This window comes from Mercenaria mercenaria, chromosome 8 (genome assembly GCF_021730395.1).
Source record: "Mercenaria mercenaria strain notata chromosome 8, MADL_Memer_1, whole genome shotgun sequence".
Lineage (NCBI taxonomy): Eukaryota > Metazoa > Mollusca > Bivalvia > Venerida > Veneridae > Mercenaria > Mercenaria mercenaria.
This window is the reverse complement of record NC_069368.1, coordinates 60,444,546-60,457,763: the sequence shown is the minus strand read 5'-3', so window position 1 is coordinate 60,457,763 and position 13,218 is coordinate 60,444,546. Positions and strand designations below refer to the sequence as shown.

The 13,218-nt window shown below is 36.5% G+C and overlaps 1 protein-coding gene across 2 annotated transcripts in view; it reads right to left on the bottom strand.

Moving 5' to 3' along the window:
* Positions 1–11,842, bottom strand: part of LOC123566262 (mucosa-associated lymphoid tissue lymphoma translocation protein 1 homolog) — a 57,337-nt gene extending 45,495 nt beyond the window's left edge. The window contains exons 1-4 of one of the 2 annotated variants that reach the window (XM_053550080.1): positions 11,727–11,842; positions 2,839–3,033; positions 2,105–2,259; positions 502–691 (exon numbers count right to left, since the gene is read on the bottom strand). In XM_053550080.1, the coding sequence (XP_053406055.1) occupies positions 502–691; positions 2,105–2,259; positions 2,839–3,008 (515 nt within the window). In that variant the 5' untranslated portion in view covers positions 3,009–3,033; positions 11,727–11,842. Of the gene's footprint in view, positions 1–501; positions 692–2,104; positions 2,260–2,838; positions 3,034–11,567; positions 11,587–11,726 lie in introns of those variants that run through there. The other variant, XM_053550079.1, reaches the window with a different exon arrangement.
* Positions 11,843–13,218: the final 1,376 nt, after the last annotated feature.

The following is a 13,218-nucleotide window of genomic DNA, read 5'->3' as shown; positions in this document are numbered from 1 at the left end:
AAACTCATGACCCCGCGATCCGTAGACCTGCACTCTCCCTATTGAGCTAAGCAGACCGGCTTCAATTTGGGCAGTATCATGTATTATTCAAATGAGTGTTCAATGAAAATTTACTGACTGAATAGCGAACAGTGCAGATCATGATCAGACTGCACTGGTCACAAAGGCAAAATCATTTGCAGCCTTAGCAGGCTTAAGGTTAAGACTGTCCTCATTTTTAAAGATACCAGTGTAATTTTACAACAGGATACAGCTGACTCTAATGTTGTTACTCAAAATCAAATGCACTTACATTTAGCAAAACTATTAATCATTTAATTGGGACACTTTTAGCGTTTTCTGTTATCGACATAGATCTATTGTGTGTACTGAAATCTAAATCTGTCTCAGTACTTATGTCTCAGAACTGGAGCTCGTTTGGGAAAAGTTGAAAGCCAGGTTGACTATAGTAGATGTCTGAAAAAAGAAAATGATTGTTTTTAATGATTAAAATCAACATACGTAACATCATTGAGACGCAATATTTTCTCTGTTCTTCCTACTAGTTTTTTGAAATCATCTTGTCCATTCTGGCAACAGAACCACTGATATCTCGGGTGAGGCTGGCCAGTCGCTTCCACTTCCATGACGAGAGGATCCCCTTCATATACATCTATCTCTTCAGGGGGGCTCTTAATAATCTGAATATCCACTGGAAAACATAATTGCAAGAAAGAGTGCAAGATTGTCACAAAATATGCCTGTCTAAATATTCAGTACTGAGTTACACATTATTTTATTATCAAAAAAAGATTTAGAGAAGTTCAAGGGCCATAATCCAACAGTGCTTGGGGCAATTTGGGTGATTATCAAACTTAGCTGAGATGTTATACCCACAAACATTTTCACCAAGTTTGGTGAAGATCAGATAAAAACTGTTTGACTTACAGGGCGGAGAAGGCTAAATTAGCAGATTTTGAGTAATTCAAAGGCCATAATCCAAGAGTGCCTTTGGCGATTTTGACTGGTTATCGAACTTGGCCGAGATATTATGCCCACAAATATTGTCACCAAGTTTGGTAAAAATCGGATTAAAACTGTTTGATTAAGAGAGCAGACAACGCTAAATTCGCAGTTTTTCGAGTAATTCAATTAAGGACCATAATCCAGCAGTGCCTATGGGCAATTTGGCTGGTTATCAAACTTGGCTGAGACATTATGCCCACAAACATTATCAGCAGGTTTGATGAAGATGGGATGAAAACTGTCCAATTTAGGGAGCCGACAAGGCTAAATTCTCAGATTTCGAGTAATTCAATGGCCATAATCGAAGAGTGCCTGGGATGATTTGGCTGGTTATTGAACCTGGCCCAGATCGGATGAAAACTGTTTGACTTAGAAAGCAGACATGCTTTTGGATGCCAACCACCCGCTGCCACAGGTGTTCACATAATACGACCCCCTCTTTCAGAAACAAGTGAATAAAAATAATTGCATAACAATTTCATATAGATGTAAAAAAGAGCAAAACATGCTTTCATGACAGGCCAGAACCAGACATATGATCTGATTTTGGTTTTTATGCCATTTTTCTTGTTATGAACTGACTTTCAGCTTTTATAACTGCAGTGTTCCTATACTCTATATCTGTACTGACAATATTTTTCACATGTAAATGTTCATTTCTCCACATTAATCAGAGCTCCAGGACAGAAAACTTCAGTTACATGGTATCCTCTCAAATTGTCATGGAGAACATACATCTTGTCCTCTACAACCATATTCTTGTACTCTACATTAACCAAGCAGGCTTCAACCAAATGCCTGATTACCCAACATAAATTTCGTAAAAGAAATTATTTCCTTTAACAACTTGCACACATCTGCTTTACAGCAACAATTTGCTTTACAGCAACAAAAAAAGTCTATTTATTATATCACCTTGAAGTTTAATTCTCTCCTACTGATCATAGTTTAGGTCATATATGCATTTTTCCAGCCGTCAGTGGTGGAGAAAGACCCTTGGTTCTCCATGCTGGATATTACTGCATGCACAAAATGGACATCTGGGTACATCTACAGACTGAATGGACAAAGACATAAAAGATATAAATAAAACACTAACCATAAGGTGACAACCCAAGTGAGTATGTATCAAACTCTATCTTGTTTAAATAGTTCGCTAACTCTTTTATTGTCATCGCCTGTGAACTCAACCATGTTAGCAACTTTGATGATGCACTGTCCCCAGAGATGGCCCATCTCTCTATCATACATGGACTGAAAAATTATGAATCTTGATCATTCATCATCTTTTCTATGACATTTAAAATAGCCCTATAATCTAAAACAATTTTAACCTTTAGCATGCTAGATAAATTGTCGTCTGCTGGAAATGTCGTCTGCTAAAATTGTAAAGTTCATTCAGTTTGCTCCAAAATTGGAAGAAATATTGTCAGAGTAGCAAACAGCTTGGAACCTGATCAGACGCCGATTTAATCGGCGTCTGATCTGGTTCCAAGCTGTTTGCAAAGGCTGTTAAATTCGCCTGCAGCAGGCTAAGGGTTAAAATGTTTCTAAACTCATACAAGGGAATATGGTATATGCTAACACTCTCTCTTGATTTTGTATGTTTAGTAAAAAAAAGTTTAAAACTATTTAGACACTTTAAAGTCAAACTTGGACTTAACTTTTCTTGTGAATTCTTAAATTAGACTAATATTTATAAATTCACTGCAAGCAGTTTTTCCAGATTTTTCCAAAACATTTATTAGATTTACAGAAAGTATTACAAAATAAAATTAATTTTTCTTTAACCCTTCGAGCTTTACAAATTTCAGAAAATGCAAGCAACCTTACTTGATAGGATACTTATCTTCCACCGCACGTGCAAGGGCTCGCCAATCTTTGTCTGCAGGGTTAGTAACAAGTTTATCACGAAGTTCTATGAAAATCTTGGCTGGTAACTCATTTATACTGGCATTCAAATCTATTCTAGTTGTCAAACCAAACTCTCCATTTCGAGGCATTGCTGCTGAACAAGTACTGTATTCCCTGAAATTTAAAACTGATTCATGAAAACGACATTTAGATCTACCAAATCTTTTTGTAGCCTTAGCTTAATGAGTTTTTTATTACATAATGTGCCAGTTAATAAATCGTGGACAGAGAATTATAAGGATTTATTATTTATGTGGCAAGTCTGAAAATGTCACATGAAAAGTTATTTAAAAATTTCAATGTATTTTTCACATGCATACCCTAAGGCTTAAAACATTTTTATCACAAACAGATTCCCAATTTTTTTATTTATTTTTTTTTATTTAAACGTCCCACAGACACATGATAGGTCATATGGCAACTTTCCAGCTTTAATGGTGGAGGAAGACCCCAGGTGCCTCTCCATGCATTATTTCATCACGAGCGGGCACCTGGGTAGAACCACCGACCTTCCGTAAGCCAGCTGGATGGCTTCCTCACATGAAGAATTCAGCGCCCCGAGTGAGGCTCGAACCCACATCGATGAGGGGCAAGTGATTTGTAGTCAGCAACCTTAACCACTCGGCCAAGGAGGCCCCTATATTTTGATCTATAGTTTATGTTGCATAAGGTTAATATTAGCAATAAAAATGTTGTCTAGCAAAGACATTCATTAAGTTTACAGTCAGGAGTATATTGCCTATAACAAGTTTTTCCCTAGATTTCTTATATAAGTAATTTTCAGTCTTTGGTACTTTTGAAAAATGACTTGTTCCAATCATATCACCAAATTAAGTCAAACAGTTTAACTGATCATTTTGCTAAGAAGCTCAAAGGTTGATCTGTCCGATTCACTTGCTCTCTACTTTACTAAATGAGTTTTTAGGTAAAAAAAGAATGATCAAAAAGTTCATTTTCTTCTTATGTTTTGGGTGCAGATCAATGTTATTAAAGGAAATTAAAAATTGAAATACTTTAACCAAGATGAAAAGGGGCATAATTCTTGAAACATTACAGTAAGAGGTATAAACCTTGTCACACTACTGTACACTGTCATTATTTGTGAGTACAGCACGTTTCAATTGAATATCAAAGAACTTTATTAACTTTGTTATTTTTAACTATGGAAATACTGTATAAATCTATATTTACTACATAGCTAGACACTTTTTATAAAATTTTATAGTTGCCACCCCTCTAGCCCAAATAATAGAACTTTTCAGGACAGCGTGATAAATTTTGACTGTCACTGTCTTGTCACATACAAACTTATTCTGCATATTTCTGTTAGGAAATCTCCAGTGAAATCCATTGGGAATGTTTTCTGCTACATGTACACTATACTTGTAATGTTTACATCGCTAATAATGAATTTATGTTTACATTACTTCTACTCTTCTACAGGTTACTCCCCAAGAATCAACTAACATTATGATTGGGATGTGCTAGTCATGAAAACAGTGTTAGTCTAAAATATAATAGTTATTATATATAATAAGTGCATTAGTGAAAAGATAATAAGATAAAAGAGAAGATGCAAAGTTAAAGGTGCAATAATTACAAGAGATCACAGAGTGATCTTTGTGCCCACCAATGTGCCATTTTTGAGTGTTCCAAATTTCAAGACTTACTGACTTAGCTCAAGGTCAAGTTTTCATTTCCGTACACAACACTGTGCATGTGGTCCAAATTCAAAAGCTGTAGCTTGAGAAATGTGGAGTAGGTCACTAGATCAATTTCAAGGACAAAGTTCTTTGTACACAAAACTATGCATGTGCATCAAGTTTGAAGGCTGTAGTTTGAGAAATTTGAAAGTAGGTCACTAGGTCAATCTTAAGGTCAAAGTTTATTTCCGTACACAAAACTATGCAAGTGGTCCAAATTTGACGGCTGTAGCTTGGGAAATGTGAAAGTAGGTCACTAGGTCAAAATCAAGGTTAAATTTCACTTCAGAACACAAATCTATGCATGTGGTCCAAATTTGAAGCCTGTACCTTCAAAAATGTGAAAGTAGGTCACTAGGTCAATGTCAAGGTCAAAGTTTGTTTCGGTACACAATTCTATGCATGTGGTCTAAATTTGAAGCCTGTAGCTACAGAAATGTGAAAGTAGGTCACTAGGTCAATCTTAAGGTCAAAGTTCATTTTGGTACACAAAACTATGCAAGTGGTCTAAATTTGAAGGCTGTAGCTTGAGAAATGTGAAAGTAGGTCACTAGGTCAAAATCAAGGTCAAATTTTATTTCGGAACACGAAACTATGCATGTGGTCCAAATTTGAAGCCTGTACCTCCAAAAATGTGAAAGTAGGTCACTAGGTCAATGTCAAAGTTTTTTTCAGTGCACAAAACTATGCATTTGGTCCAAATTTGAAAGCTGTAGCTACAGAAATGTGAAAGTAGGTCACTAGGTCAAAATCAAGGTCAACTCATGTCAAGGTTCATCTTGCCACTCAAAATGAAAGTAGGTCACTAGGTCAAAATCTGTGTTTGAGACTGAGATACACGTGTATGCGGAAATTTAGGTTTCTAGTGTGGGTCAAAGTGAGTAAAGCATAAAATTGCCTCACTGACATTTTGTGTTTTGTTTCTGCAATTTAGTGTCATCGTATTGAAAACGGTCCTGTCAGGGCAGGTATCACCCTGCACCTGTTCACATATTTCCTTAAAATTTAAGTGTCTTATTTAAAATCTTGAGTTATATTCATCCCATTTGAAGTTTCTACATGTATTTGAATATTACTATTTGATTTATTACAGCGTCTGATCAGTATTCATGACTTTTTTATTTTCTAATGTCATTGTTTTCCTAACAATAAAATGCAGAAACGGGTAAGGCTTAGAGCAACAGAGCTATGAAAATAAAATGTTTTCTATGTTTCTTTGCTTAGAGTGATGACAACTATAATATATCAAAGGAAGTGTTTGGGGGTACGTATCCGTACCTCTAGAATCTGATTCTAGAGGTACGTATGCATCCATACCCTTAGAAAAGCCTGTTAGGGGTTTTCCAGTGAGGGGTACAGACCTCCATTTTCTAGAGATTTAGGGTTATTTATATCTTAAATTTTGTTGAAAATGAAATCACAAATGAGACTTAACCAGTGTTTACTTAAAACTTGAATCTAAACGGTTTACAGATTCCACCATTCACCCGACTTTTCACCTTCTCTTTCAAAACCTAAATAACCGAGGAACTCAAAATGATTACACTGTTCCGTGCTGATTACTTTGTTGTAAAATAAACTGTTGATAACAGATTAATGAGTGAATCTAACCCATTAAATGAATTCTATTTGAAATTAAGCAGAAAAAAAACAGAGCTATCACTAAAGGTGATGAATGTACGCCCCCCCTCCCAAAGCACTGACACAGTACATTGCAATTTGACGCACACAAGATTGCATAATTATGTGGACTGTATGTATACAGTATAGTTACAAAAAACAAAGTCCCATAACTATGCAGAATATTTATCTAAATGAACGTAACATGCACCATGCACAACTAGGGTTGGTACTGATCACTTGTGTGAAGTTTCATTAAATTGTATGCAAGGGTTCGGAAGATTAGGCACGCACAAGATTGCATATGCACACTGTATGTACATAGTATGTTTACAAGAAACAAAGTCCCATAACTCTACAATTTTTGTTGTTGAAAGAACCTAACATGCCCCATGCACAACTTCTGTTGTTACTGATCACTTCTGTTAAGTTTCATTAAATTGTGTCAGGAGGATGAGGAGAGATGGTGCGCACAAGTTTGTGTCTATGTATATAGTATAGTAAAACAAAGTCCCGTAACACTGCAAATTTTTTTTCTGAAAGAACCTAACATGCCCCATGCACAAATACTGTTGTTACTGATCACTTGTGTGAAGTTTCATTAAACTGTGTCAAGGGGATGAGGAGAGATGGTGCGCACAAGATTGTGTCTATGTATATAGTATAGTAACAAAAAACAAAGTCCTGTAACTCTGCAATTTTTTTTTTTTTGAAAGAACCTTGCATGGCCCATGCACAACTACTGTTGTTACTGATCACTTGTGTGAAGTTTCATTAACATTGTGTGACGGAGATGAGAAGAGATGGTGCGCACAAGTTGGTGTCTATGTATATAGTATAGTAAAACAAAGTCCCATTACTCTGCAAAAAATTTTTCTGAAGAACCTAACATGCCCCATGCACAACTTCTGTTGTTACTGATCACTTGTGGGAAGTTTCATTAAATTGTGACTAGGGGATGAGGAGAGATGGTGCACACAAGTTTGTGTCTAAATATATAGTAAAGTAACAAAAATTAAGTCCCGTAACTATGCAATTTTTTTTTTCTGAAAAAACCTTACATGCCCCATGCACAACTACTGTTGTTACTGATCACTTGTGTGAAGTTTCATTAAATTGTGTCAATGGGATGAGGAGAGATGGTGCACACAAGATTGTGTCTACGGACAGACAGACAGACGGACAGACAACCTGAAACCTGTATACCCCCCTTCAACTTTGTTGTCAGTGGGTACAATATATTAGGCATTATAATATGCACCTATTTTAACAAGATATAATGATAATCAGTACGGAACTGATTGTTTAATAATCAATCAACCAACATTAAGTTAACGAAACCGTTTGTGACCTTGTGAAAGGGTTCTTGTTTCTTGAAATGGCTACCAAATGTGTGGAAAACATAAATACCCTAAGGGTTACTTATCACTGAAAATAGTTTTAACATTATTTTTTTTTAATCGATCTTTTTATATATTTTCTGCCAGTTCGAATCCTTATGATTTATTTGGTGTTGCTCTGTAATTTACATTTCGAAAGAAAATGTAAGGAAATCGGCCCTAATCGGGTGAACTTTGTTATCTGTAAACCATTTAGATCCAAGTTTAAGGTGAATTCTGATAAAGTCTTATTTCTTAATTCATTTTCAACAAAATTTGACTGGTAAATGTAAATGACCCTTAATCCCTTGAAAAACGGAGGTCTGTACCCCTAGTAAACCCCTATTAGGCTTGTCTAGGTATAAGGATCCGTTCCTCTAGAATCAAATTCTAGAGGTACGGATCCGTACCTCTAGACAAGCCTGTTAGGGGTTTTCTAGGGGTTTGGACCTTCTTTTTCTAGAGATTTAGGGTTATTTACATCTTAAATTTTGTTGAAAATGAAATAACAAATAAGACTTAACCAGTGTTCACTTAAAACTTGGATCTAAATGGTTCACAGATACCAGTGTTCACCCGATTGTTTACCTTTTCTTTCAAAACCTAAATAACCGAGGAACTCCAAATGAATAGGGAGGGTCAGATCTAGAGGTACGGATCCGTACCCCTAGAAACATCCAATCATAAATGTCATCCTGACAAGCCAAGCGAGTACGGCTACAATGATGGGACTGCAACTAATCACACCTAAGTTAGTTTGGACTTTCCCTAAATGTTTTATTAAAATTTTAATATTAAGTGACATTTACTCAAATTATTGGACAGTCTCTTTGGTGGACGCATTGGTCGAGAGGGCTAAGACACTTTCCTGCGGAGGTGAAGGCCCCTGGTTTGAATCCTGGCTACTCCCATTGCGGTGTGTTCTTGGGCAAGGCACTTTATAATAAGGAAGTGTCTAGGGGTACGGATCCGTATCTCTAGAATCAGATTCTAGAGGTACGGATCCGTACCTCTAGACAAGCCTGTTAGGGGTTTTCTAGGGATACGGACCTCCTTTTTCTAGAGATCTAGGGTTATTTATAACTTAAATTTTGTTGAAAATGAAATAACAAATAAGACTTAACAAGTCTTCACTTAAAACTTGGATCCAATTGGTTTACAGATCTACATCTACATGATACTTCCAACAATCATTAACGATTATGACTGGAAGGCGCTTGTCTGGGCAGTGTTAAAAATGAGAAAACTCATTAGTGCAAAGAATAAAAATTACTACAGTGCTAAGTTAAAAACATAGTGAAGGAAGTTACTGCCGACGTACGTGGCCAGCCGCTCAGCAAATATGTTGAGGCTGGGGCTGGACTGTACATATTGGGGAAGGCCATTCCATAGTCTGATTGTACGGGGGAAGAAGGAATTCATGTTGGGATTGAGTACGTGACTGGGAATAGGTAGTTCAGGTTTCTGGTCGGAGTTAGATGGTTATGGTCGACGCATACAGATTTGTTCGGATTTGTAAAAATAGATGAGAGAAGATTGTAGCGCCGTTGTTCTAAAGTTGCCAGTTTTAGGGTGTTAATCACTGGGTTACATTGCTTTTATAGTTATAGTCGTTAAAGAAAACCGTGCACTGATCTTTGCACTTTTTCGACTTTGTAAAGAGAGGGACTTTTTCCAGGGTGCCAGATGATGAGCAATACTCGAGTTTGTGGACGGACATAGGTGTTAAGGCTTTCTCTTTGACCTTTTTTTTTGTTTTTCTGAACATTTCTTTTTGATGAATTTAAGAGAGTTTTTTTGCTTTAGAGGAAATAGTATTAAAAATGTTCAGACCATTTAAGTCTTTAGTTAGTGTAACACCTAAGTATTTAGCGGTAACGGTAGATTTTAAGTTCCTTGTCATGCAGGGGGTAAGGAAACATGACAGGGTTTCGTTTGCGAGTAAATTTTCAGCAAACCTCACACTTGTCTGGATTGAATTCCATTGACCAGTCCTGTTCCCACTTTTCAAGGGCGTACAAATCTTTTTGTAGTGTTTGGGCATCAGATGAGGACTTGACTGTAAGGTATACTATGGTATCATCTGCAAACAGTCTTGCCTTACTTCTAATAGAATCTGGTAGGTCATTAATGTAAGCCAGAAAGAGACAGGGCCTAGGACGGATCCCTGAGGGACACCGGACAGGACAGGCAGGGTGTCAGAAGTGCAGCCGTCTACAACTACTCTTTGGGTTCGACCCTTCAGAAATGACTTTATCCACTGTGATACCAGAGGTGGACACCCAGCTCATTAAGTTTAAATATCAATTTATTGTGATCAACCTTGTCGAATGCTTTACTAAAATCCATTACTATTACATCTGTTTGTTGACCTTGCTCAAGGTTGTCGTAAACTTCTTGTGTAAAGCTGATCAGTTGTGATTCACAGCTATGCTTAGATCTGAAGCCATGCTGGTACTGGCTTAAGAGGTCATTATTGTCAAAATGTGTCATGATGTTGGAGACTAGAATGTGTTCCAATAATTTGGAAGCTATGCAGGTGAGAGATATTGGCCTGTAGTTACTGGCCTTGGATTTCGGGCCTTTCTTATAAACAGGGGCGACAACTGCACTTCTCCAATCTGGCGGGACACAGCCAGTTTCCAGGGATGACCTAAATATAATTGTAAGGATGGGCGCTATCTCGTGGTGTAGCTCTTTTAGAACTCTTGGTGAGAGTTCATCTGGGCCAGAGGCTTTGTTTGGAGAGAGCCCCTGCAGGAGTTTATCAACACCCTCTTCTGTAACGGAGATCATGGGCATGTTGGGTGCTGAAGTGTTTGTAGTAACTTTTTTGCAGAGTTGCTTCAAACTGAGTGGTTGTGGTTTTGAGAAGACCGACTCAAATTGCCTATTTAGTATATTGGCCTTGGTGGCAGGGTCAGTATATGTTAGACCCTCATGCTTAAGAGGTGCTACACCACAATTTTCTGTTTTCTTATGTTTTATGAAGGAATAGAATTTCTTATTTTTACCTGGTTGTGAATCGTCCAGATACCAGCATTCACTCGATTGTTTACCTTCTCTTTCAAAACCTAAATATCCGAGAAACTCCAAATGAATACACTGTTCCATGCCGACTAGTTTGTTGTAAAATAAACTGTTGATAACAGCTAGATCAATGAATGAATCTATCCCTTAAGTGTATTCTATTTGAAATTCAAAAAAAAAAAATTAAAAAAATATGCATAATAATATGCACCTATTTATTTTGTTATTTAACAAGTTATAATGATAATCGGCACGGAACTGATTGTTTAATAATAAATTAAGCGATATTAAGTAAAAGAAACTGTTTGTAAAAAAGTCTCTTGTATCTCGTATAACGGCTACCAAATGTGTGAAAAGCATAAATACACTTGGGGTTAATTATCAATTAAAATAGTTTTTGCCCAACATATTTAACATTATTTTGTTTAATCTTAAATGTATCTTTTTTTTTCTGCCAGTTCGAATCCTCGTGATTTATTTGGTTTTCCTCATTTATTTACGTTCCGAAAGAAAATGAAACAAATCGGATGAACGCTGTTATCTGTAAACCATTTAGATCCAAGTTTTAGGTGAATACTGTTGAAGTCTTATTTGTTATTTCATTTTCAACAAAATTTGAAACATAAATGACCCTTAATCTCTAGAAAAACGGAGGTCCGTACCCCTAGAAAACCTCTAACAGGCTTGTCTAGTGGTACGGATCCGTACCTCTAGAATCTGATTCTAGAGGTACGGATCCGTACCCCTAGACACTTTCTTATAATAATTGCCTCAGTCGACCCAGCTGTAAATGGGTACCAGCAAATTGCTGGGTTTGAGGTATAATTGGTTTTAAATGTTCTTAATATAGGGTCGCAGAATAGCTCTATAGAGCTTATGTTAATTGTTTCACCAAGCGACGGTAAATAAAACTTACCTTTACCTTTTACCTTTAATAATTTACGCTGTCTGTGGTCGTAGTATTTTGAGTGCGAATGAAGACGGAAATGATTAACTTAACTAAGTACTTAGTGAGTGAAATATTGCAGATTACAAAATCACACAAAATATATATGTCCATTAAAATGACACTTACCGCTACACGTTCAACATGTCAGAATTAGCTGTCAGTATTTTGGAAGATTTGGAAATTCCACCAGGAAGTAACTCATATGTCAAATGACGTAAACTTATTTTAAGCCAATCAACGAAGACAACATATGAAGTTAATCGAAATGGAAGGTAAAACACGGGTCTGCCTGAATTAATACAATAATGTACAGTAATGTAGCAAAATGGTGCGTAATGGTGCAAAAATACTTGAAAAGTGGCATGTTTTATTTTTTATATACAGTATGGTTTATTTTCCCATTATCTTACCTAGCTAGCATTCAAAGCTCAGGTCGGTGGAATGATGGCCCGTAACTGATAGAAGCATAATGTGTGTATAAATTAAATACAAGTGACATAATACTTACACAATGACATGTGAGAACTTTGTAATATAAATCGTCATCTTTCATTAATAGATCAGAAATATTATTTTTATAAACTGCAAAACATAATATCTATGTAACCTTCAAAGCTCAGATTGGCTTAATGATGGCCCGTAAGACTGGTAGAAGCGTAATGCAAGTTAAAATTTATTAGTGATAAAATACTTGCACAATAACATCTTTTATGGAATAAAGATTATTATAATATATTTCTAAGATGGCTGAGAAATATTATTTTATAAATGCTAAAATACATTATCTAGATAGCAGTAAAAGCTCATATCGACCAGATATGAAAATGCAACAAACATATGACTGAATATATTTTTCCCACAAAAAGCATCACCTTGAAATGTTCAACACATACACATTTCAACACTCTATACTCATTGTATTCAATTTTTTGTAGTATTCAGGCATGCATTTGTTGCGTTATCATGTCTCGTCAGCGTATATATAAATTGAATACCAGTGATAAAATGCTTAACAATGACTTCTTTTATTTTTTATTTATAGACCTCCCCTTAATTTTGCAAATAGCGTTGAGGGAGGTAGGGGAAGTAACTCTTGATATAAAAAACAGGTCGGTTAGAGTGACCTCCCCTTAATTTTGCAAATGGCATCGAGGGAGGTAGAGGAAGTAACTCTGGATATAAAAACAGGTCGGTTAGAGTGACAGCTTCTTAATTTTGCAAATGGCGTCGAGGGAGGTAGGGGAAGTAACTTTGAATATAAAAAAGGTTGGTTGGAGTGACCTCCCCTTAATTTTGCTAATGGCGTCGAGGGCGGTAGGGGAAGTAAATCTGGATATAAAAAACAGGTCGGTTAGAATGACCTCCCCTTTATTTTGCAAATGGCGTCGAGGGAGGTAGGGGAAGTAACTTTGGATATAAAAACAGACCCGTTAGAGAGACCTCCCCTTAATTTTGCAAATAGCGTCGAGGGAGGTAGGGGAAGAAACTCTGGATATAAAAAACAGGTCCGCTAGAGTGACCTCCCCTTAATATTGCAAATGGCCTCGAGGGCGGTAGGGGAAGTAACTCTGGATATAAAAACAGGTCGGTATGAATGGCCTCCCCTTAATTTTGCAAA